Here is a 24,954-nt window from a genome sequence, read left to right as displayed (position 1 = left end):
ACTTTATGTAGGCAATCCATCTCAACATAGCAATGTCGGGAGTTGAACAACTTGTTATCATTCCAAGAAGGGGTAGACAATCAGTCTCCACTATTACATTTGCTCCTATCAAATACTCTTTGTCACATTTCAAAGTTGTGACTACTCCCCATAACTCTCTTTTTACCTGTGGATAGTTGCGTTGATGAGCACTTAGGACTTTTGCTCCAAACCTCAACACATATCGCTTGCCATCATTATCATCTTGCCCAATCGCCCATCCAATTCCTGTGGGGCTAGTATCCACTGCCACAATTACATATCTTCCACATTCATAGTTTGCTTTTCTTAAAGTTGGAGACATAAGCAACAACTTCTTTAATTTCCTCATGGAATGTGTATGCACTTCTTCCCATTGAAACTTTTGGTTCTTTCTCAAAAGTTGATACAAAGGCTCTAATACATGTGCATAATGCGGAATCCAGATAACATAAAACACGCATGTACCCAAGAACCTTCGAGCCTCACTGAAATTTATACATTTCTCTTTCATTCTCTGGATTACATCAATCTTTGCAGGACAAGGCCTTCTACCATATGGCCCGCACATATGTCCCACAATAAGAACTTCATTCACACCAGACACTGACTTTTGGCCAAACAAGGTAAGGTTCACCTCTTCCAACCTTGACAACATATTATCACAATCATTGATATGGGTTGCCACATAGTTTCGACACCCCCTCGAGTCTAGAGCCACATCTTTATCATTTACATCACATCCTTTGATTGGCGCATCATCAAGGAAAGGCATTGTAGTTTGCGGTATGAAGTCACGTAGGACTTTGTTCATACCATTCATCATGTGTGCAACTGAATTCGTTGCCCTCTGAGGTAAGGTGCACATCCTTACTAAACCCAAGGATGTCCTCATGGTAGTCAAGTCCCTGCTTTCCATTGCTAGTTGGAACTGATCATACCCTGAGTACAAATCTCCCATAGAATATATTGCCCTTCCTGCAAATGCCTCTGCAAACTCATCGACGAGTGGCCCTATACCCACATTTCTGATTGTCACCTTATTCACAGGTTGCATATCCTGAATAAAGCGTAAAGAACCATTTTTCTTCGGAACAGTGAACCACCCGTTTGAATATGGAGCACAAGAAGGCTCCAAGATACCCATCTTGATCTTTTCATTAAGAAACTCAATGAGTTTTGGCAAATGAGCCTTTGGAACAAGAATAGGTCTCAAGCTCCAAGGTACATGAGGGATAGTGAAGATCACCATAGGAGCAACAATGGATGGATCAACACACTCTATCTCATAAGGCTCAAATGCAAAAGCTTTTCCGTGTTTGGCAAGCATGTCTTCAAAGCATATCTTTTTAGCTTTTGTCAAACTATCCTCGCAACCAACCTTTAACTCTTTCAAAGAATCCTTTGTGAACTTGTGTCCAATCTTGCTTGGGTTACGAAGGCTAGGTTGCAAAACAGCTTGCTCCATCTTATTTGTGCAATCTTTTGGTAGAGGTAATTCCACTGGTTTCACTTTCTTTGCCACGGACTTATACTTGGTCTCCACTCGTGCATCAACACTTTGAGAATTTTTGAAATCTTCAATGACCTTGTACATTTGTATTGAGCATACTTTCACAACCTCACTTCCCATATGCAAATTGCAATCCATTAAAGACTCCAAATCTTACATAGTATCCACAAAAGAACACTCATCAAACACACCTGCAATGCATTCATCATCTTCTAGCAAACCATTCATCTTCAAACCTCTTTGTACACTATTTACATGTCATCGTTCACCCCGCTTTAAGTCCTCACACTCTGTAAAAGCAATAGATCCATAGTGTGATAATCCTACAAAACCTGTAGAAAACGTTTCCTTTGCATATACATCATGTGAGAACCTTTATCTTCTTGTACCACTGCTATCCCGCTCTACAATGGTACATGGCCAAAACCCCTCATATCCCTGTAGTCCTTGAACTCCTTGTTTGTCTTTGGCAAGGGTTGCTCTCTAAGACTTTCACGGTTCCTTTCATGGTCTACACAAACAGTAAGGAACTGTATTGCACGCTTTCCATCCCTGCTCCTAATCCTTGCATAAGCTGACCCATCATCCATCACCTTGGTTTCCATGCGAGTAGCAGTGATGTATGGCTGCCCAAGGATAAGAGGATATGTAGACATCTCCTGTACAAAGAAATTTTGGTCATCTTCCACATCCCCAATAGTCACCTTTACATTTGGAGAAGCTCCGTACAGTTCCCCTGATGAGTTGTTTGCTGGACGAATCATCCATCCATGATTTATATCAATTGGCCATTTTCCTTTTTGATAAAGACTCTTTGACATGAGGTTAATTTCTGACCCATGATCTATCAACGCAATGTATGGCTCTTCTAAGTCTCCCACTTTTTACCATCGTCTCAGTAGTTGCTCTTGCCTAGTGACTATTCAAGTAGTAGCTCTTGTGAGTGGTCTCCACTTCATCTTCATCATCCAAGAAGCGAACGTGTTTTACTCCTCCCCTAGACTTGTAGCATCCAACAATAGTTTCATCACCTTGTTTGCCATAGACCTGTACACCCTGTGCATTTAAAGTCTCTTCTTCACCCTGTACATGGATACATTCAGTAGGAGACTGCCGCTTCCTCTTTATGATATCAATTATTTCTTCGTGGAATTCCCGCTTTGCTATACCAAGGACCTCACCCAAGGTAAATTCCACCTTATTGTTTAGAATCCTCTCTTCCAAAACCTTTTTAAGATCTGTTGCTGTCTCTATATCGGATTGGAGTTTGTAGGCCGGACCCTTTTCTTTAGATTTTGTTGCATCCTTCTTCTTGTCTTTAGAGGCTTCTTGCATAGGCACTTCAGGGACAGGCATTTGTTGCGGCGAAGGTGATCTAGGAGGCACTGTGTCATTTCTACCTCCACTCCTCGTTGACCTCTTTGAAGGCCCTTCATCCCCATTCTCGCGCCTACGTTTCTCTTCAACAATGGCCTCATTTGCTTGACATTTGGCAATATATGCATGCACTGACAAAGAGTCCACAGGGTCATTCCAACGTGTTTCAAGCCGAATGCAATCTCCAGCTTCGTGTAAAACCTCTGTAGTCATTTTACCCTTCATAGCAGACTCTATAGAGAATGGCCATAGCTCTCCAATATCATTAGATTCCTCTTCTCCAAACTTGATTGATCCTTTTCTTCTAATAGGATCCACCTTCAACCCATAGGCGGTTGCCTCAACCATTGAGATGGCATGGCTAGTAGCCATGTCCTCAACTAGTTTCTTCATCCTGCCTTTGCCAAAGTTTGTTCCCAAGAGCTTACCTATTTCACTTAAGTGAATTTTTCCATCTTTAAAGAAAACAAGCTCCTTTGTCAAAGCGTCTTTAAAACTTTCACAATCCCTCCTTCCATGGTCAGTATTATCGCACCATATGCATCTATTTACAAAGCCTTCTCTGTTTTGAGGCCTTTGTCCTGATGGTTGCCCCTTTTCTTCTAGCCTTGTAAGCTTTAACTTGAGCTCTTGCATTCCCTTGACAATATCATCTAGAATGGATTTTTCACTCTTTGGAACCACAATCACAGGCTTTATAGGACTCTTGGGAACACTTGAGCATTGAGTAGGGTTGGCTATCATCTTGTCTCTTCGTCGTTGTCGCTTAGCTAGCAGTGAAATGACATCTTCGACCTCATTCCAATCAGTCTTCAAACCCTGTTCTGCATCCTTATCCTCAAGTAGTAGCTCTAACTTCTCTTGAATCTCTTTACCTGCTGCTTGCAAAAAGAGCTCTGTCTTCTCCGAGATTAGCATAGCCTTTTCAATCCTTGACAGTTGATCATAACGGCGTTCAAATTCCCTTAGGAGTTCGGTAGGCAAGAGCCCCTCTTTTGGCCGAACTACCCACTCTAAGAAAGTCCTCTTTGTTACCCTTTCGGAGTCCTCCATGAAATACTCTTCCTTCAAGGATAATTTGAATGCTTCCCAAGTTGTCCCATGCTCATTTCTAATTCCCCTTACATGCTCTCTGATCTCGGGAACCACAGCAAGTTCAAAACTTTGCACCATCTCTGCTTCGGGCACTCGATGAAGCTCCATCTCCTTTACATACCCACAAAGATACTTTGTTACATCTTTACCTTTTAATTGGCCCAATTTCTTCACCATAGATTGAAGCGCTTTGGTTGAGGAAATCTCCCTCCTTTCTGCAGCTTGCTGCTGCCGCATAAACACTGCAAAAGCTTGAAACATTTGCATTGTGACTGGATCAAACCGAACCCCTTGTTGCTCTTGTTGCTCCATAGCTTTAAACCTTTCTTTTGAGACCTTCAATGAAGCTTTTGAACCCTGACCCTAGCCTACTTCGCGTCGGGTTCACCAAATACGTGTCAAGAAGTGCGCAATGCAACTAGGAAAGCATCGGGCCTCTGACTGTGAGGATTCGTAGCAAAATTAAGCAAGGCGTAGACGATTTGAAGCCAAAAACGCACTAAAAAGGAACAAAACTCCAGCCATGAAAGCTCCACTTTGAAAAAGAACCAATACTAACTCAAAACTCTTGTGTGTGTGAAGATAAGGTGTAGCGTCGCTCCCAATTGCACAGATGCAGTGCTCATTTGACCTGTTAAAAACCCTAAATTTACGCTTCGATTCTTCGTCGTGACCATTTCATGGAAGCTTCAGTACTTCATTGGAGAAGCCCAAGTAGTTATTTGAGGAGAGGAAACCATAATTGGAGGCCTCACAGACTCAACCATGTGGTGGAAGCAGCACGGGACTCACTAGCACCCTGTAGTGGAAGCAGCACGGGACTGCACTAGCACCCTGTAGAGGAATGGCTGTATCTCCTTGCTCATGTGCCCAAATGAGCTCATTCTTGGCTCTAAAAATTCCCACACAACTTGAGCAACAACGTCAGCGTCATTGATGTGGCATTTTGAGCTATTTTGAGCATTTTTAAGGCTATTTTTGACCATTTTTAGGCCATTTTTAGCCCAAAAATGTCACTTTTTGCCCGTAAAAAGCCCAAACGAGCTGGGAAAAATCCCTAAAATTGTGGAAAAATCCCATTGGGCTCAAATTTCATTTTGAACCTCATTTTCCCACTTGGTAAGCACTTTGGACACGTCTTTCACGCCAGCGCACGAAACCTGCTATTTTTGGCCGAGATTACCCGCATTGAAATTTCTAGGCAAAACGAGCATGCCACTTCGAAACACTTGACATTTGTACATTCCTAAAGAAAATTAGGCATATATTTATGTGAAAAATCATTTCATAGTGCCACGTGTAGGGCCTCGCCCGCCTGGTAAGGTATGTACACGGCTGCAACCGTGGCATTCATTTTCGCATATATCATTCTATGTACATTGTAGCATTTGGTCCCACACATAATAAAAATTAAGAGTGAGATAGATACTTTAATTTCAAATTATAAACGTGCCATCGCACGACATCGTACATGCACAAACTCTTCCTATGGAAGGTTCTTACTAGAGCCTTGCCGATGGGGGAGATATTTCTCCCAAAAAATGTAATGAACGGATTATGTATTAACTGCAAGAGGTTGAAAACCATGAGACACGTTTCCATGAACTGTATGTGAGCCACACAGGCTAAGAGCCATTGTTAGACCTAGGGTAAGACCCAAATGATGGCATTTCGTGGGTGATTGGTCTCGAGCTTGAACAGATCTACCCCATGGAGTTCCCATTGTTGTTAATGGCCAAGCAAGAGTCTTGCCATTACAAATCTTTTGGGTGTTTTGTATGCACTACATGTTTTTAGTGCGCTTGAATTGAGTTTTTGATAATCTTAAGCTCACATCAGCTGATCTCTACCATGGAGTATAGATGCAGCAATTAGTTGAGACATCATGGCTGTCCATAAGAGCTAGGAATCTCCCTTGTGTAGATCTCTTGCTCTCTCTATAGCACTACGAGTGTCTATGGCAGCACAGTTTTGGGGTAAGACCCAGCGGGGAATTAGTTTGATCTATTCCCGTTATACTTTCAAGGAAAGAAGTCCATAATAAACTACCACGCGATAGAAGAAAAATTCAACTTTTCAAGTTGATTCCAATCATTTTGTACACGATTGACTATGTTGGTTACCGTTACTTGCTAATTGAGCAGTTTCTACAAAGAGTCTTACCAAGGGGTTTGACTACAAAGATTTTAATCAAAGGGTTTGGATTGCAAAGGCATCACTCAAGGTTTCCAGTGCAATGTTGCTTGGTTTTTTTTCCAGTCGTATAAATATGCTTGAATGTTTCAGAGACATGCCAAGGGCATGTTGTAACAATGTATTTTGGGCCGTAGTGTCCAATATATCTTTATGCATTATGTTGTTATGAATCCACGTGTAGGGTTCAATTTGGCACATGTTGTCACATGGGATACAACATGGTCTAGTAACTCAAGGAGTTTGGTTTAGCCACTGTGGAGCAATGTATGAGGGTCCCTCTCACTCTTGTCGCGGAGTGTTTAGAGTTATCTCCACACACAAGTACATCTTGTACTTGAAGGATGTTCTTTTTTCAGACACCCTTACATGAGACATATTCCACATGTGGAGAATATGAGTATCTGGGACTGACACTGGCACCCACTATTTCAAGTATGTGTCACGACAAAGTTTCTAGGTGCTGGTCAAATCTGCTTTCTAGACCATTTTCAGCATGACGTATCAAGAACAATTTCGGTGCCCAAAAATTTTCGGATACTTAGAATGACTTGTTAAGGTACAAGTGCAGTTAAACAACATTACATATGGTTGTTTATGTATATAGCAAGGCTATGAGTTGTTAATGAAAAGGTTTCATTGTTTGTACCTAGAAGGTGATTACTGTTTCACCTTCTGTAATGGTTCAAACGTTTCAACAAGGTTTGCAATCATGGGCAACTGAAAGTATTTAGTTTCTTTTTAGAACTATTCACATTCCTCTTTAATGTGTGCTAGGAGCATCACATTTGACATCAGTATTGGCAAGGATAAGCATGGATATACAAGTTCGGATCTGTTTTTTGCTAAAAGCATAAACACTAGGTGTTATGGGCCCTAGTTTTTGGCAAAGGCTTATTTGGAACAGCATGCATATTCATCACATTGGTTGATTATGAAGCATTTTTCACTCTATCATGTGCAGTATCTCTATGAGATTCGTTTTGGGTCTACAAATCACCAGTAGAGGTCATGGCTCGGTTTGGGTGCATGTGGATCTTTCAAGTTTACCTAGATGGTTCTTTAGGACATTGTTGTTTGCTCAACAATGTTATATGATCTTGTGATCCCCATTTAACAATCATCTGGGAAGACTGTCTGTAAACCGTGGGGGAACTCAGTACTATCAATATCCAAGGAGATAGGTAGATTACAAAGTGTAATTTTGTGCTAAGAGATATGCAAAGTGCGTACATTAGCACCAAGAAATCCAATTAATAAACATTTATTGCTCTTCTTGGAGTTTGATTACCATAAGTTAAAGCATGTTTGCAACTAGGTTTAGTCTTTTCATGTGTAAGTCAGGTTCTCAACCTTGAACACTAGTTATGGAGGGGTTGTCTACTGATGAAAATTGAGAACAAGTGAAGGACTTATATTTTGCTTATAAGTTACATCGGTCAGATACTTTTATGAAAAGTGAAAAGAGGTACTCTTTTGGGTACATCTTTGTTGTGATAACTTGTTTAGCCTGCTCGTCTATGTTCTAAAAGGAGTTTACACACTCTAGGAGTCGGTAACACCTGACAGTTGCAAATGGACAACAATGTGGAAAATCAAGATATTACTCTTGGTTTTATTGAACCTCCTACTAAATCGTGTTTTGGTCAAGCGAAGAGCTGGATCCATGAAGGATGCCACTCTTGTTTTCGAGGACAAAAACGCTTCTCCAAGGGGGGAGTAATGTCAGGACAAGGATCCTAAGGAGCAAGGCTCAACGTAGGGGGTCAGGGACCTGAGCCAGGGGCTCGAACTGGACCAATGTGGAATGGGGATCCGTATTATGTCTAGGGCTAGGAGCCGGTCTATACATAGGGTGGTAGGGCGATGGATTCTGCATCACAATCTCCTAGATCTTTTGAGCTAGTGACCTACCCACCAAAGCTTGATCTCCTCAGTGAGTTTCCCTTGCAAGTACCATCACGTGATGAAGTATTTTTTGGGATATTTCATCAAGGCAAGGAATCAATCTCCTCATGTATGCATAACCTCCTACAACTGCTTTATGCCTGTCTATAATGGCTTGGATGTGGCTATGCTAAATATGTCAGAACTACAAGGGGTGCAAGGATTTCAAGATCTACAAGCCTCTATACTAGCTCTATCTAGGAGAGTGAATGAGCTAAAAAATTACGTGTCCAAGGGAGATAGAGAGGATCTCTTACATGTGCATGATGTACAAGATAGAAGACGCCTGCACTCAAAACTTTTCACACTCTAGTTTTTGTTGTACACGTTTTTTTCATGTTTTTGATTGCTCCCACCTTTTAACAACAAAGCCTTCTACCATAAGGACCACACATATGTCCCAAAATCATCACTCCATTGACTCCAAAACAGACTTTTGCCTAGATAGGGTAAGATTCACTTCTTCTAATCTTGTCAAAATATTCTCACAATCTCTAGTATGGTTTGAAAAACAATTATGGCACCCTCTAGAATCCATAGCTTCATCTTTGACTTTTTCTTCATATCCTTTGATCAACACATCATCAAGAAATGGCATTGTTTTTTGAGGTATGAAGTCACATAGAACCTTATTTATCATGTTCATAATATGTGCAACTAAATTAGTCGCTCCTTGAGATAAGGTACACATACTTACCAATTACAAGTGTGTGTTTTATTTTTTTCAAATGTCTGCTTTGAATAGTTAGTAGTAATTGATCATACATTGAATAGAGATCTCCCTTTGAGTAAATTTTCCTTCTTGAAAATGCCCCTGTCAATTCATTCACATTGGCCCTATACTCACATTCCTAATAGTAACCTTGGTTATAGGTTGCATGTCCTGCATGAAACACAAAGCTCCATTGTCCTTAGGCATAGTGAGCAGCTATCTGTTTGAATATGGTGTGGAAGAAGGCTCCAAAGTACCCGTGCTCATTTTCTAATTGAGTAGCTCTATCAACTTTGGTAAATATTCTTTTGGGACAATACTTGGACTCAAATTTTAAGGTATATATATGAGTGATAGTGAAGATCACCATAGGTGGAAGAACACTAGCATCAACTCATCCTATCTCATACAACTAAAAAGGAGAATCTTAGCTTGCCATGTCTTGAACTCATTTATGTAAAATGCCTCTTCTCTTTTTCTATTAAGAACTCTTTATATTGTCGGGGATTAAGTTGATCTGGGAGTGGGACAGGTTGAGCATGTGGCTCCTTGTAACAACGGGAAACAAAGACAAGATTCACACTCAGTAGTCACGCTTGAAGCACACAATTCGACCAAACCCTATAGCTTGTTTAATTACCAGAATTTGATGATAGAGAAGCAATTTACACTAATTGCACTCTGTAAGAAGCTTAGCTTGCCATGTCTTGAACGCATTTATGTAAAATGCCTCTTCTCTTCTTCTATTAAAAACTCTTTATATTGTTGAGAATTAAGTTGTTCTGGGAGTGGGACAGGTTGAGCATGAGGCTCCTTGTAACAACGGGAAACAAAGACAAGATTCACACTCAGTAGTCACGCTTGAAGCACACAATTCGACCAAACCCTGTAGCTTGTTTAATTACCAAAATTTGATGATAGAGAAGCAATTTACACTAAGTGCACTCTGTAGGCGATGCACTCTAGTGAACCCCAATAGCCTCGCAACACTATGTAGCTCATGACATGCAACTTACACCTATATGGAGGTATCCCAACCAACCCAATTTCCTAGCTTATACAAGGAAATAATTCAAGCTACGGTTGGAAACATTATGCGCTTTGAACATGACAGAGAAATAATCGAGCTATGAGGTTGAATAGAGAGATAATCTACTTTTATTGAGTGAGATAATTGGGTATAACTAGGTTTAACTGAGAAAATTAGAAAATAAACGACTTAATTCAAGTTTATTTGGAAGATAAACTGGCTTTGGAGTTTTAATTCCAAGAGATTATCGGGCTCTAGTGCTCATGACAGAGAGAATTGGGCTTACTAATGCTTAAAATAATCGGGCAATTGAGCTTAATAGAGAGCGAGATTGAGATCATCATTGCTTGGTGAAGGTGAGACAGAGAGAGCAATGGAATTTGATAGAGAGCTCAAGAAGAGCTTTAGGGCGAGTAAGAGAGAAGACCCTTGGATTTTCGCGGTCTCATCAAATTGCCATACTTTCACATCATCCACTTCCTTGGGATTTTGACTGATTTCCATATGAAGAGCATCAGCTTTGACAAACCTCCTCACAGTCTTCAGATTCACTCATCAAGTATTGATATTAAAAATCTTGAACTTCTCTATTGATTTGAACTCACCAAGTTTGTCAAATAATCTAAGAGTTGCTCCAATCAGAACCTCTTTCTCTCACACCCACTATTCCCCTCCTTCTCCTCGCATCCCCTCATTATCTGCACAATCCCTTTTCAAGGTCATCAGCTAGCCCTTTTTCTCTTTTTCTAGCCGTATCCTTGGTTTCCACTCCTCTACTGACGTCAACTATGGCCGCCTCCTTCAAACCTCCCATTTGCAGCTCTTGGTAGCACCCATAGTCCCCCCCCTGAGCTCCTTGCTCTCACGCCCCTGTCCATCGGTCTTTTTCTGCAGTGTCAAGCCCCTTTTTTGATTCAACATCCTTTTGTAGTCTCCACCTTCTGCAACAAGTTGCTAGCCCTCAAAGCCAGCACGGGTCTTTAAAAAATGACTTTTTAAAAAATACAGATTGAATAGGAAAAGGGTCCCTTTTATTGGTGAAAAATTCACAGTCAAGGGGTTTTATAAATAGTCCTTGAACACACATGATATTTAGGTTTTACATATAGTGATCCCTCCGAGGCCCTTCTCGACATGTACTACCTCTTATCTACCCTCGCAAGCCCTCTTTTCATGCCACCAGTGCTCTTGTAGCCGCCCTTGCACCTGGCACCTCCCTCATGCAATTGCAATTTGCAGTTTTCCTTGCTCATGCAAACTCCAGTGCCATTCCTTCCTTATCTTCCACTATTGGCCCCTTTTGCATGCACACACGCCCCCATGTGCTCGTAGTCGACTGAGTAGGGCCCCTCTTTTTTAAATGTTTATTTTTGCATGAAAAAAAAAACCTTTTTAGTCTCCCTTTACACAAGATTTTTGTAAACACAACATGTTCCCCAAAAGCCCTTAACCAAAAACCCCATCATAGATTCTATCGCCCAATCAAGCATCCTCATTAAGGCCACATGTCCTCAAGCTAAAGCAAAAGTGATCACGTATGAAGAAGGGCTTCTCCTTTGCATTTGGTTAAGTAGATCCAAGCTCCCCTATCTCGGTTATGTTGGGCATATATCACAATCAATGCATTCCGGTTTTACAATTCCAAAAGCGAAGCTCCACAAGCACCTTTTGTGCTCTCTGAAGTTCACCACATTCAATAGAAATATCTACCAAAGCAGTACTCAAGCACTTATTGTGCTCTCAGAAGTGCATCACATTTGATATACATACTCTTGAAGAATGTTGTATTTGACTAAGGATGGACCACGATTTTAATCCTGCTTTTGTAAGAGCATCACATTAGGAATACTTTTTTATTAGCATTGTCAAGCATAATATTTCCTTTGGCAGTGACCAAGGCAGACTAGTGCACATTGTAAGCTCCTTGAGCTCTCTAAGTGCACTGCATTAAGCATACATATCAACCAAAACATTGCCAATCATTTTATTTAATATCATTGCCTATAGTCATTGTAATAAAGCGAGAACGTTCTAGACAAGATGCACTTATGATGCACTTTCATACCTTTTGACTTGCTAACCTTATCCTGCAAATAATCTACGTCTGCTTCCTTTATCCTCATTTCGTATCATGGAAGTGGAGCGACATGACAATAGACAAACTTCATTTCTTTTAGAGATTCCATGCATTATGAACTTGTGTCATGTACTTTTTGGATTCCTAAGATTTGGGTGCAAAGAAGCTTCTTCTAGATTCTCCTTGGAATCTAATTGTAAAGGCAAGGACATTGGTCTTACTTTCTTTGCCACAATCGTGTACTTGGTTTCTACCCACACTTTTAGTCCTTCATTGACATTGATTCCTTCCTCCTTTCAATCATTTCATAATCCAGAGTGCACACTTTCACAACTTGGCTTCCACACTGCATTTTAGAATCAATTATAGCCTCAAGCTCGTACATCGTATCAACATAAGAAACCTAAGATACATTCACTATCCTCCATAAAACCCAAATTCCTCATCTTATTTTGTACATTATATGCACGTTGATCTTCATTTCTCTTAAATCTCCTCAAGCTTCATGAAGCATGCTGACCCATGCTCTCTTAGACATTAAAAAATCTATAAAGAAAGCTTCTTCCAATTCTCCATTTTTTTCAAGCAAGAACATTTTCCTTTTTGTACCATTGCAATCCCAATTCACAATGGTACATCTCCCTATAGTCCTTGAAGTCTTTGTTTGCCTTTGGTAGAGAATACTCCAGAAGAATATTGCGGCTCCTCTCATGATTCACATATTGTCGAGGATTGGATAACCCTCTTTCCATATTTACTCTTTATCTTGGCATAAAAAAACCATCATCCAACACCTTTGTTTCTATGAAAATGACTGTGATGTATGGCATCCCAAGGATAAGAGAATAAGTATAAATCTCTTGCACGAAGACATTTTGCTCATCTTTGTTATTGCCAATGGTCACCTTCACATTGTACATGCCCTACATAGATCCCTTGGTAAGTTATAAACACTCACAACAATGAGACTAAAAAATCATGTATCACCTATTTAGTTAGCTTCCCTTTCTTTGATGATGCCATTTCATATGGACAATTAAAGCCATCCACCTCCTCCAAACAATCATGAATAGGCCTTGATCCTTTCTTTGGAACTGGCTCTAGCTTTGCTCCAAAGATGGCATGACTAGTCACCATATCCTTTAGTAGCTTTTGCATACCCCCTTTTCCAAAATTAGTTCCTAATGGCATACTCATCTTCCTCAAATGGATATTCCTAGCCTTAAAAGACACAAGATCTCTTTTCAAAGGATCACCAAAGCTATCACAATCCCTGTTGCCATTGTCCGTGCTATCACACCATATACATCTATGCATAAACCTTAATTTAGTTTAGGATTTCTATCCAAAAGTTTTTCCTTTCTCCTCAAGACTACCCAGCTTCAATTTCATGTCATGTATGCCTTTGAAAAGCTAATCCACTACTATGACTCAACCATAGTTAATATACATTAGACTTAGATAATGGATTCATAGAAAATTTCATCATATCATTAGAGATCATAGTAACTATTATTCGCTCCATATCCCTCTACCCATCATGCATACAATGAGACCAACTACAATGGTTTAGAATAGGTTTGTAAATCTATACCCTATAAAATATTGTGGATTTATCTTAAAATATTATGGTCTAGACTAGGTTTGTAAATCTAAACCTTGTATATTAAAATATTCTGGATTTATCATTAACATATCAAGAAACCATAGCACAGTGTAGGGATCCAACATTTTATGAGGGAGAAAAATCTATCCACCTATGCAAGGACCACAAATACTCAATGAAAGGGCAAGATATTGAGCATTCCTTTTTTCATCGAACCATACCCCTTTCATAGGCATCCTAGACTACCTTTAAGAGATCCTTGGATTGCTCATGCTTAGCTGGCTTGGCCTAGTGCCTTGCCCCGTGGTCTAGCTAGTACCCTTGTCTTGGCAATATTCCACCCTCAAAGGAGAGTTTTCATCCTCAAAAACTTCAATGAGACAACTCTTTGTAAGAATATCAATGTTTTACACTTCTAAACCTACATTAGGTCAAATGATCCACTTATCAAATTTGCTAGTCATTTGTGGAACTACCTGATTGTAACGAAATTTGAATTGAAGGACTAAATCAAACATCCTTTTAAGAGATTGTTCCTTTGGCCAAAACTAACCTTTACCTAGAGCTTGAACTAATAGTAGATCCTAACCTCAAGCAAGATGATTTAACTAAGAAAACTTATTGCTCTCTCTTTTCAAGCAATTCCTTCCAAAAACTAGAAAGCTTACTTATTACAAATGTAGATCACTCAAGGGATTGATGAGCATGTGGACTGTTTGGGACATATGCTAAAAGGCCGGTGCTCTATTTTTCAGTCAGTGGGTACATTTATTCTCCTCAAGCTAAGTAAATCCAAAACTAGTATTGTTCTTCATGAAAGAAGAGGAGCCTTCTATGGAATATCTTTGCTTATAAACAAGATTCCTAAAACTTCTTAAATCCACAATTCAATGGATGTTGTTGTGTATCCGATTCTCATGGACTTACAAGAACTACACCTACATCCCTCTGTTTAAAATTATGTACCCTTGCGACTGCACATTGCCTCTAGTTGGAGTAGCTAAAAATGATCCGAGATATGATCAAAGCTAACTTTAAATTGTACACTCATTGCATCATGCTATATTGATGCTAATAAGAAGTCATAAAATTAGCCGCAAAAGACGTACATGTTTGTAGCCACATATCGAATAGAATATTGTGGAAGAGAAATGCTAATGTTAAAAATGGTGAACATTAAGCTTAGTGTGCAATTTTCCGAAAGCATTAGACTCATGACACAACATACCATCTCATAGACATACTACAATAGAAATGTTGAAAAGAAAAACGAGAAGCACATAGGACTTACTCTTAGTCATATACTCAACACACAAATACTAATTTTTAATAAAAGTACTGCATGATTTTAAAAGTACTGCTCTCCATATTTCAAATATATTGTGACTACCTTAGTCCATAAACCAGTAGAAAAATAGGCAAAATAAATGTCACCTAAGCTCACTAGCTATGGTTCATAGCAATGCATACTAATAATAGAAAACATCATCAAAACTGCCTGCATCTAGAGTAATCAGACTCAGTCACGTATATAATTTGCTTCTTGTTCATAGAGGCAAACTAAACACATGGAAGAAGATATCCACATCCAAAACATAATATAAATTGCGTATGGGAAAAATAAATACCAATTTTAAACTTTCTATGTGTTGTTATAGAAAATTCCATAAGCATTCTCGTGCAAAGAGTCCTAAATGAAAACATGGGTACTTGAGTTCAACTCTCCTCGTCGGATAGATCATTAATGTCTCTTGGGATAGTTTCCTAAGACGTTAAAATATTCTTCTTCTTCTTCCTCTCTCTCTCTCTCTCTCTCTCTCTCTCTCTCTCTCTCTCACACACACACACACACACACACGCACATTAGCGTTGAAGAACATTCTTTTTTAGTTTTCTTCATTTCCTCGCAACGCAACGCAAACAAAAGAGCTATAATTAGATGCAACAATCCTTAACTGTAATCAGTGAGAAACAAGAAAGGGTATAAGTGACGACGGACCTGCTGAAAGTCGGCAAATGGGATTGAGAGAGGCCGGAGCGTTCTAATTGCGTTGCGCATGGAGTGCTCACAATCGACGTCTTCGCCATTGAAGAGCTTGAGTGGATAATTAGCTGTGGCAGGTCTTTTGGCCAGCTTGTGAAAGATCCCATCGTAGTCGAAAATATTATTGTCAGCTATTGATCTGCTGCTGGCAGCAGCTATACTCATGCGGTCGCCGATGAGGAGCTGCAACGGCTGGTGAGCGCTCCTCGTCTGATGAAGCTCTGGCCAGCCAGCCGGCCGTTTGCTGCCGCCAGCTTGAAAATAGCTTCCGTCGCTCGGTCGTCCCTCATCGCGGCCTGCCGCCGGCTGAATGCTATTCCTGTAAGAAGCGTCGGATAAACAATAGAACAGTCAGATCAGAAAAGGGCTGGCCTATAATTATACATCAGAAAAGAAAGGCCACGGTCCACGGTCCACCCCAGCAAGCATTAAAAAAAAAACAATAGTATTTTATACACAGGAATCAGGAATTGATAGGCTCCCTGCTCTGTCTCATGCACTGCACTGCTGTCCCATTCCTCATGATCTAGCCTGGCAGCTACCAGTCAAATATACAAAAATTCAGCACGCGGATTGTATCCTATCCACTGCTCACTGCTGCCTTTTATCACGTAGCCGGTAGGTGATGTACCATTTTAATTATACGTACAGTTTTAGCATGCATTCACAATTTCACAATTTCACAGTGTTTTGTCCTTGGCACCTTGCCATCTAGAGTTGCTTTTGACCGGCCTCACAACATGTGACAACATGGTGGTACGAGAGAGAGAGAGAGAGAGAGAGAGAGAGAGAGAGGACCAGAAGATAGCTTCCGACACACACAAACGTCAAAGCACGACAATTACTGGTAAAAATATGGAGAAATATATATAGATTTCATGTGCTTCGCAAAAATTTCCATGATTTTACTCTTCCATCAAAATGCTAAGAGCCAAGCCCCCTTTGACTAGTAGAATTAGCAATATTTATTTTCATGTAGTACTTCATGTAGTATTTTTGAAGAGATTTTTGGGGATCTCTCAAAAAATTGGAAAAGAGGCACACATGATTTGGATCTTGCATCCTCCAAGGCAAGCTTTAAATTTCAGTGGATAGTGAGGCCCTTCCCAAACCTCCTACTACCAAGCCCAAAGAGAGGATTAGTAATTTTACGCATCTTAAGGGGCTTGTCTCTTGCGTTCCACTAAATTGAAAAAGACATTGCATGACCACATTTGAGTAACATTTTCATAATTCTACTAATACCCTCAATGCATAGTGAGACCCAGCTCTAACTTATTTGAGGTATTGAGTCTACACACCCAAGCCACCATAATTGTAGAGACAACACATCATTGCCTCATGCCTCTCATACATACAGGCCGGGTACACATGGAGTCAAATTCTTTATTTTCATAAGTGGTTACATGCGTAGAGAAATCAAAGAGGGTGTGACTCCAAAGAGTGTGTTCATTTGCATTCTTATGTACTTGGAGGAAGCCTATGAAACCCTTACCATAATTGAAAGAAGATTCTGAAGCAGCTAGCTTCAAAGTCTACAACTTACCTTCATCACAAGTTTCTAGCGAAAAACCTGATTTGCGTAATTTAGCAATTAGCATGAAGCTTTGAAGATTATCCCCTCAACGGTCACTCATTAAGTCATTGACACGATGATTCATGTCAAAATACGATACTATATGCCACTTCGAGCAATCCTATAGCCTACAAATCAATCACAAGAAACCAAGTTAGTCTCGTCTACTCTCAATACTTTGCATAACCACAATGTCCATGTATGAATGACAAATGATTGTTTTGGACTCTAGCCTCTAGCTAGTGTGCCACATGTGAAGGTACATATTTTGGATGTTTTCAAGCCACTAGAGACTCTACTTATTAATTAGATTTGGTTGTGTCATTATCTGGCTCCTCACTTGAAAGAAGGCACTTGATTCCTACCTAGGACTTCAACGGTATTTTGTTTAAATCATATGGCAAAGTGATAGCTTAGAGAATCCTTCCCTTGCTTAGAGAGAGTGCTCAAAAACCAACTGGTGTCCTTCAGGGAAGATCTTTCAATGATGATATGCTAGCTATTCATTTTGATAGTGATAAAGCAAAGAGACGCAATAAAGCTTGGTTTTTCTACAATTAGACATTGCAAAAGCAGTTGCAATAGTAGTGGGAAATATATTGATGGATAAAATAAAATCTCATGCTCTCCCTATAGATAGAGAGAAATTAGTGATTTTGCATCATTAATCTTGATGTTCACACCCATGCTAGAAGTGCTACCTTATTGAAATAGATGTTTTCCAAGATGCGGTGAGCATTAGCTATCAATCATATATAGGGAAGTGCCATATCCTATATGATCAGTCCATGGAGGGGAGTAAGCTCAAAGCTTTGCAAAAAACGCTTATTTTCTTATGAGCCAAAGACTTTGCAAAATATTAGTAGGTGTGTCCTGCATAGGCACATAAGCCAAGGTGAGCTCTCATGCATAGAGTCTCTCCTTGAAACACCGATAATATACCTCATTTGTGCTTTGTGAAAGCATGAAGAACTAGTGTCTTAGAACACCAGAGCACTCTGATTTTGAATGTAGATCATGGTGGTAGGTTTGGTGGTAGGTTGTTGTCCAACATCCAAGTAAGTCAAAAGGTATCTAAGCTGAACGCACCTAACCATAGTACTTGTGATAGCTCCCATGCACTCAGCCTCACTTGAATCCTCACAACTAAAAGTGGATGCTCATGTATGCTACTTCTTGCTCAACCAAGATATGCATGAGATGTCAAACCTAAAGGCTAGGGAAAAAACCACTAATGGACACTCGTGTTGTAGACAGTGGAAACAACCCTAGTCAAAAAGTCACACTAGTAGTGGGACTGGTAAGTATCGCGCCCAAATACTATGATAACTACACAGTGGATAGTTGTCAAAGGCCTTGTTTGGAAGCTATAAATAGGCCCCCCTACTATATTGACATGATCTACTATCAGAGAGTCTATTTTCTAGTGTCATTCTTGGAGCTCGTGTGCTCTGGTACACTTTTGTCATTAATCTTAGAGCATCTTTTGGCTCATGCTATTGTACACTTCTATAATTTTACTTATTTGAATATGCATTCAAATTCCAGTTCTAGTATTTGTTACTCATTTTCATTCCAATTTTGTCTTATTTGATCTACTGTCTGAAGTCTAATGGCCTCAATTGGTTTAACTAACTCTACTAACTCAAGCTAGAACAGCTATCAATAGTGACTACCTCATTCCATTTTAGCAATCATGGTGGTGAGCTAAATTTCTCTTGACAAAGAATCTTTATCTCCCAGTTGGGTTTTTTGGGTTAGCTTATTTCATTCATGCTGCCCAAACGAGTTGCTCGTGGCCAAAGACCTACAACCAGATTTTTGGAGGATCCAGATTGGGTAAGCTCCATCCTGGAGGAGTTAGAGCGGGGATTTTACACTTATACCAAGCCTATGAATGAGACAAATGTCAATCTAGATCGACGAAATACTAAGGAGCTAGAGGAGTCGCAACATTCTCATCAGTGTAGGAGGATGCAATTAGAGAGAATAGAGAGACACTCTTGGTCTGGTGGGTCTTAGACTAAAGACAAGGGAAAAAAAAGAAAGCAACCTAATGAAAGTAACCAGAATAGAAGGAGTTACAAATCAGTCCATAGGAAGTCGAAGTGGAAGCAAGACCCACATATTGTGAGTGAAATAGATGATAACAACAAGTGGGAAACAGATATTGATCACTATAGCAATAGAAGAACCAGGGAACACAAGTCACTATCAAAAGAGAAATCCAAGCATCATGAGAGATCCACTGGCTTGACGATTGCCTTTGTAATGTTTAAAGGGGGAAGAAAGACGAGCCATATGTCCACATTTAAGCCTTCAAACAATATGATGAGCTCAATTATATTGGTAAAGACGAATGGAGAGAGTGCTTTCCCTAGATAGTGAAGGATGCAACTCAAAAAACGGTACTATCATTACCCTATGTGCCAAATTAAAACATACAATAAACTAATCAAAGCATTTGGCCTTGAATATTCAAATAACAGAGGGGAAGAAGACATCTTATGTGAACTTGACAGGATAAAACAAGGTAAATTGTCAGTTCAGAGCTATGTTGAGGAGATTCAAGAACTAATCATATAACTACATGAACCCCCATTTAAAAAATGAATGAGGTCTTTGTTCCTTAGTGGATTCAAAAGAAAAAACTTAAGGAATAAGATGTTGTAGCCCCAATGTGAAAATTCAATGATCTGGTGCAGTGTGTTCAAAAACTTGAACAACAAGAAAAAAAGGGAGAAAGGTCACAAGAGTAGATAAAATTCTAGTGATACTAAGATGACAACTGAGGAGTCTAAGTCCACATAAGTTCCAGATCATCTGATAACGACTTAGATGATAAGACTAAGGTGAAGAAGAAGGGATCTTGAATGAAGAAACTGGAGAAGATGTCCAAACAAATTGCTGAAACGATAAAGACTAGACCCTCAGTCAACAAACTCAAGACTTGGCGTTCAAAGTGCAGATCCAGGGATCACAGGTCAGAGTGTAGTCAATGTTCATATTCTTAAAGCGTACGACCATTTTTGGAATCATTGCAGAATTAGAATCTACCAATTTAAGAAGGAAAAGGATTTGTCCATATTTCCCTAAACAATCCAGAAATGGTGAAGAAAGATGGAGCAGTTGCTTCTAAGGAAAATGAGGCTAGTACCAGTACTGGAGGTGGTAGAGGGAGATATTAGGGAAAGAATGGCAGAGGTAGCGCTAACTCTGAGAAGATAGATTTTGATTGATACACCTCTGAGAAATATCCCATTTTGTAGCTCAGTGCCTAGATAATGCAAAACCAAAAGGAGCTGAGTAGAATCCACCAAAACCAATACCACCAGTGAGAGTGGTCATCGTAAGACAAGGGGTGGTGATCAAAGAAATTATAGATGAAAATGAGAAAGTGGTAAAGCAAGGTGTTGAAATGAAGAAATGGGAGGAATAGAGGGCTCCCTAGAAGGGGAAAGGAAAGGTGAAGATATTGGATGAATGATAGGAGAAAAGGGATTTGGCAGTTAAAAGATCAGAGAGGACCTGGCAAAGAAGATGCCAGAGTAGCCAAAATGTTCAAGAATTCTAGAAATCCAATTTAGGAAACCTATTGAAGATAATGTACCACATGGACTAGATGATTATTATGACAACTGCAGTTGAGAGACTGGCTAGGGAGATGGACTAGATGATTGTATGATAGCTACAGTTGAGAGACTTGCTGAGGAGATGTGGTGAATCAAATCAGACTTGACCAAAGCTAGAACTAGCTATTGAATTGGGGAAGGACGAGACTAAAGAGCCATCAAAAAATCCATCACAAAGTGATCCAACTGCCATACGAAGGAAGCTAGTGCAGAAGCATTGTGAGGATAGCCAGTTGAAAGAGAGATCTTCCAACTCTGACTCCAACTCCCTTGATTGGATAAGAGACATTGTTGACACAAATGATTGTATTCCCATGAGGGACAACCTCCAGAGAGGTAAACAATCCATGATGAGAGATAATCTGCTTTGTAGCACCACCAATATCAAACTATCACACATGTGAATGTGCAACAACTGACATACATGCATCACGAACAGAAGGATCATAGGTGCACACTACACTAAATACCCATTTTGCATCTACATAAGCATCACAATTTCCTTTCGTAGAAGATTCTATAGCTCCACGCAGTGAAATTAGAATGTTTTTTCTTGGGCTCTGTTGCTGTCAATTTTAGAGCATTTCTTAATCAAGTGATCATTAGCCTTGCAATAATGGAAACACATCTTCTTTTATCCCTTTCCACAAGAATTCCTTGATGACGTGTTGTTAGTAGAAGCATTAAGAACATGTAATTTACCACTCGGTGAAGAACCGTGAGAAGTGGCTACATTAATGTTACCACCTTTTCTTTGAGCAGTGACAAAAGCCTGTTTAACTTCACGTTGTTTAACCCTCTTCTTTCTTAAAAGTGACTTGGAATAGCAATGTGCATAATGCATCAAACTTGATAACATCAGGATTTACTTGGATCATAAGTTTCCAGGTAGTAGCAAAAGTCTAGGAAGAATCTGGCAATGCATGAATAATAGTCTATACAAGTGAATTGTCAAAACTGACTTTGCCTACAAAAATGAGTTTCTCATTAATATTATTGATACTATTATGGAAAGTGTCCATTTCATATTCCTCATACATAATCTTCGATTTCAACTCTTTATGTAGCAATGAAATTTTAGCCTCATTTCGACTCATATAAAGACCAGCCAGAATATCCCAAGCCGATTTTGCAAATTTATCTAAACAAATATGAGGAGTGATAGTGCGCTTCATAGATACTAGACTCAATGCATTACCTACGTACCTCTAACATCTCAGCAAGATTGCTCAACTATATGCAAGACAATCTAGCAGCAATAGTCCTGCCACCAAAACGTGAAATATCCTCAACAGAGTTTGTATTCACAAAATGTAGATGTACATCAATGCCATGTATTACATTCCAAATGCCTATTGACACAAGAAAATGCTCCATCATGCAAGCCCACATTGGTGGGCAGTTGCCCCCATCCAATTTATCCTCAACAGCAAACATCTTCAAAACATTCATGTTGTTGTCAACCATGGATAGTGATTTGTCCTAATGTGAAAACTAAAACTACCCAAAAAGAGGCAAAATAGAGTGGGACTAGCACATGCTATATAGCACAACCCAAAGAAGACTATAAGGGACCTATTCTACAAAAAATTGGACTAACAAAAATTATGCACAAAAGGACAAAATTGCTTACATACTACTCCCTATAGTGGGAACGAAGGCCAAAATGAGCCCATATCAAAATTTCGAGTAGACCTATTGATGCTCACCAAACTCATCCAAAGCATAGTGAGCAGAGGGGTGTTGGTGATCCTCATGACTATGCTTGAGGGGACACAATTAGCTCTAATACCAACTGATGGAAATAGGGATGCAGGGAAACACACACAACTTGGAGAAGATGAAGAAGCTCAAGGCACACAACAAAGAGTATATTTATGAATGTATCAACGAAAGATAAGTTAGCCCTAGAGTGATAGGCATGCATACAATGCATGGGGGGAACAACCTCCTAGTGAGGGAAAAAATGCCCCAATGACGGTCCTAAGTGTGTTCACACAAATGAGTACTAGATATGTATGGTAATAGGGAGTATTCATGAAATGGGGATAGGATTTCATTGGGCCGTTCAAGAAGGTCACGTCTCAAAAGAACAAGTATATTGTGATGACTACGTGTTATGTGAGCAAGTGGGCTAAGACATTACCAAATAAATTTGCAAAGTCTACAACTACAACATGTTTCTTTAGGAACATGTCATTTGCAGATTCAGTTTTTTGATAAACATTGTGATAGATCAGGGAACCCATTTCATTAATGAAACCATCTAGATACTAACTGACATTTTCTTGATACAACACATGACATCAACTCCATATTATCCTCGATGCAATGGAAAAGTTAAAAGCAATAACAAAACCATAGAAATATACTGACAAAGATTTTGTAAAAGGAGCCTCATACCTAGGGTGAAAAACTCTAGACTGTATTATGGATGTATCAAACTACTCATAAGGCGACCACTTGAATGACACCTTTCAAGATGGTTTATGCCACACAATGGTACCTATGGAATTTTCCATTCCCAATATCAAATTAGCAATTGAGCATGGTATGGAGTTCAATGAAAATCTAAAGCAATGGCTAGATGAGTTACTGAGGCTGGATGAGATCAGACGGAGAGCCATGCTAGAGTAAGAAGCGGTTTCATAGAGAGGAAAACACTTTGGCATGATATTAAGATCAAAGTCAGAGAGTTCAAGAATGAAGAATTAGTGTTTATATATCAATCCAAGCTAGTCCTGAAGAAACCTAATCTAAAAGTTTCATGGTCAGGTCCCTATGAATTAGATTTGGGTTTCTCAAATGTCACAGTAAGGTTCAAAGAATTTATCAGATCTACTACTTCCACGGATCTACAATGGAGCCAAGATTAAACCGTACTATGTGAGATCAAATGAAGCTCCAACAACACCAATTCAGGAAGTTGGTTCAAAATCAGATGATGAAACTTTGAATCTATTCCATGTCTAACTAGTTGAGGTAGAAGGGATATATTTTCAGGAACCATTAGATTGCTTGGGTATGGTCCTAGTTTAGGTTTAGACTCCAAAACCACCAATGGATTTTGAAAAGCATAACCATCACTCACATAATATAAATGGCCTAATCATTAGTAGAATCTTTCTAGTAATGATTAAAAGGACCAACCATTGTATGAACGCCACATCACAGGCCGTGGGCGTAAATCGAGGCAGGAAAGGAGTGCAACATTCATGGCGTGAGTGCGTGTAACTATGCAAAGAGTGTGTAATCCATCACTTTACCCTTAATGACTTGTATGTCCTTCTCCTTGGCATGTAGAGCTTTCTTAGCCATCAACTGTGGCATCATCGTCTACATAGTAACCTTCATCTTCGCTGACCTGAAGTGCTGAAGTGCTCCTGCTTGGACTCACCAACTGCAATAAGTGAGTATTCTCTCTCCACTAAAGACTGTTCACAGAGTATGGGAAAATAGAAGCAGTCTATGTCAAAGAAAAAGAAAATGACTTTGGATGAGAAAGCTAAATTAATTCAAGCACTTCTTAGTCTAGTTGCAAAAACCTCATTCTCGGTGGCACATCATAAAATAGGTAGATATGATTTCTAGCCAGAGGAAAAGGAGCTTCTCAAGCTCTAGAGCATGGAAGTGGGATTGAAAGCCACGAAGGTAAATTTTGATCAGAGATCATGTAGCAAGTTGTGGACACATTAAATCTTGACACAGTCATTGCTGAGATTCATGGCCGACCAATGCAGACTACGGAGACATCACTTTTCCATGTCTGGTATTTTGCCATTTTTCACTTAGTGCACACCATGCACTACTGATGAAATCATCCATATTCTAAAAGAGAAAGCTCTAGGTAAGAAGAAGTGAAATATCAATGGATAAGGAGTCCTGATTGATGCACTAGAATGCCATCTAGCGTATAAACTTGTTGGCAAAAGGCGATCATCTCAAGAGAAGCCCTACATATGTCTCTCAAAAACTGTTCAGTATGTTCCTGGAAAAGATTAAGAATCCAAAGGCTGAGATCAGTATGAGTCATTTTCTATATAGTAGTCCCATGCAACAAACTACTATGTAAAGCCGCTTGTGTTGGATGTGTAAAGCTACTTAGGATTGGTTGCTCTTAATTGGCTTAGAGCC

General features: G+C 39.6%; 1 protein-coding gene across 1 annotated transcript in view; it reads right to left on the bottom strand.

The window, feature by feature from the left end:
* The window catches only part of LOC147425668 (uncharacterized), a 55,208-nt gene that overhangs the window by 4,388 nt on the left and 25,866 nt on the right, over nt 1-24,954 (bottom strand). The window contains exon 5 of the mRNA XM_086500703.1: nt 15,568-15,931. Coding sequence (XP_086356829.1) covers nt 15,568-15,931 — 364 coding nt within the window. The remainder of the gene's footprint in view (nt 1-15,567; nt 15,932-24,954) is intronic.

The sequence above is a fragment of the Adiantum capillus-veneris genome, chromosome 25 (assembly GCF_014529385.1).
Source record: "Adiantum capillus-veneris isolate H3 chromosome 25, ASM1452938v2, whole genome shotgun sequence".
In the NCBI taxonomy this organism is placed as follows: Eukaryota; Viridiplantae; Streptophyta; class Polypodiopsida; order Polypodiales; family Pteridaceae; genus Adiantum; species Adiantum capillus-veneris.
Note: the sequence above shows the minus strand (reverse complement) of the source record. Positions and strands in the feature narration are given on the sequence as shown.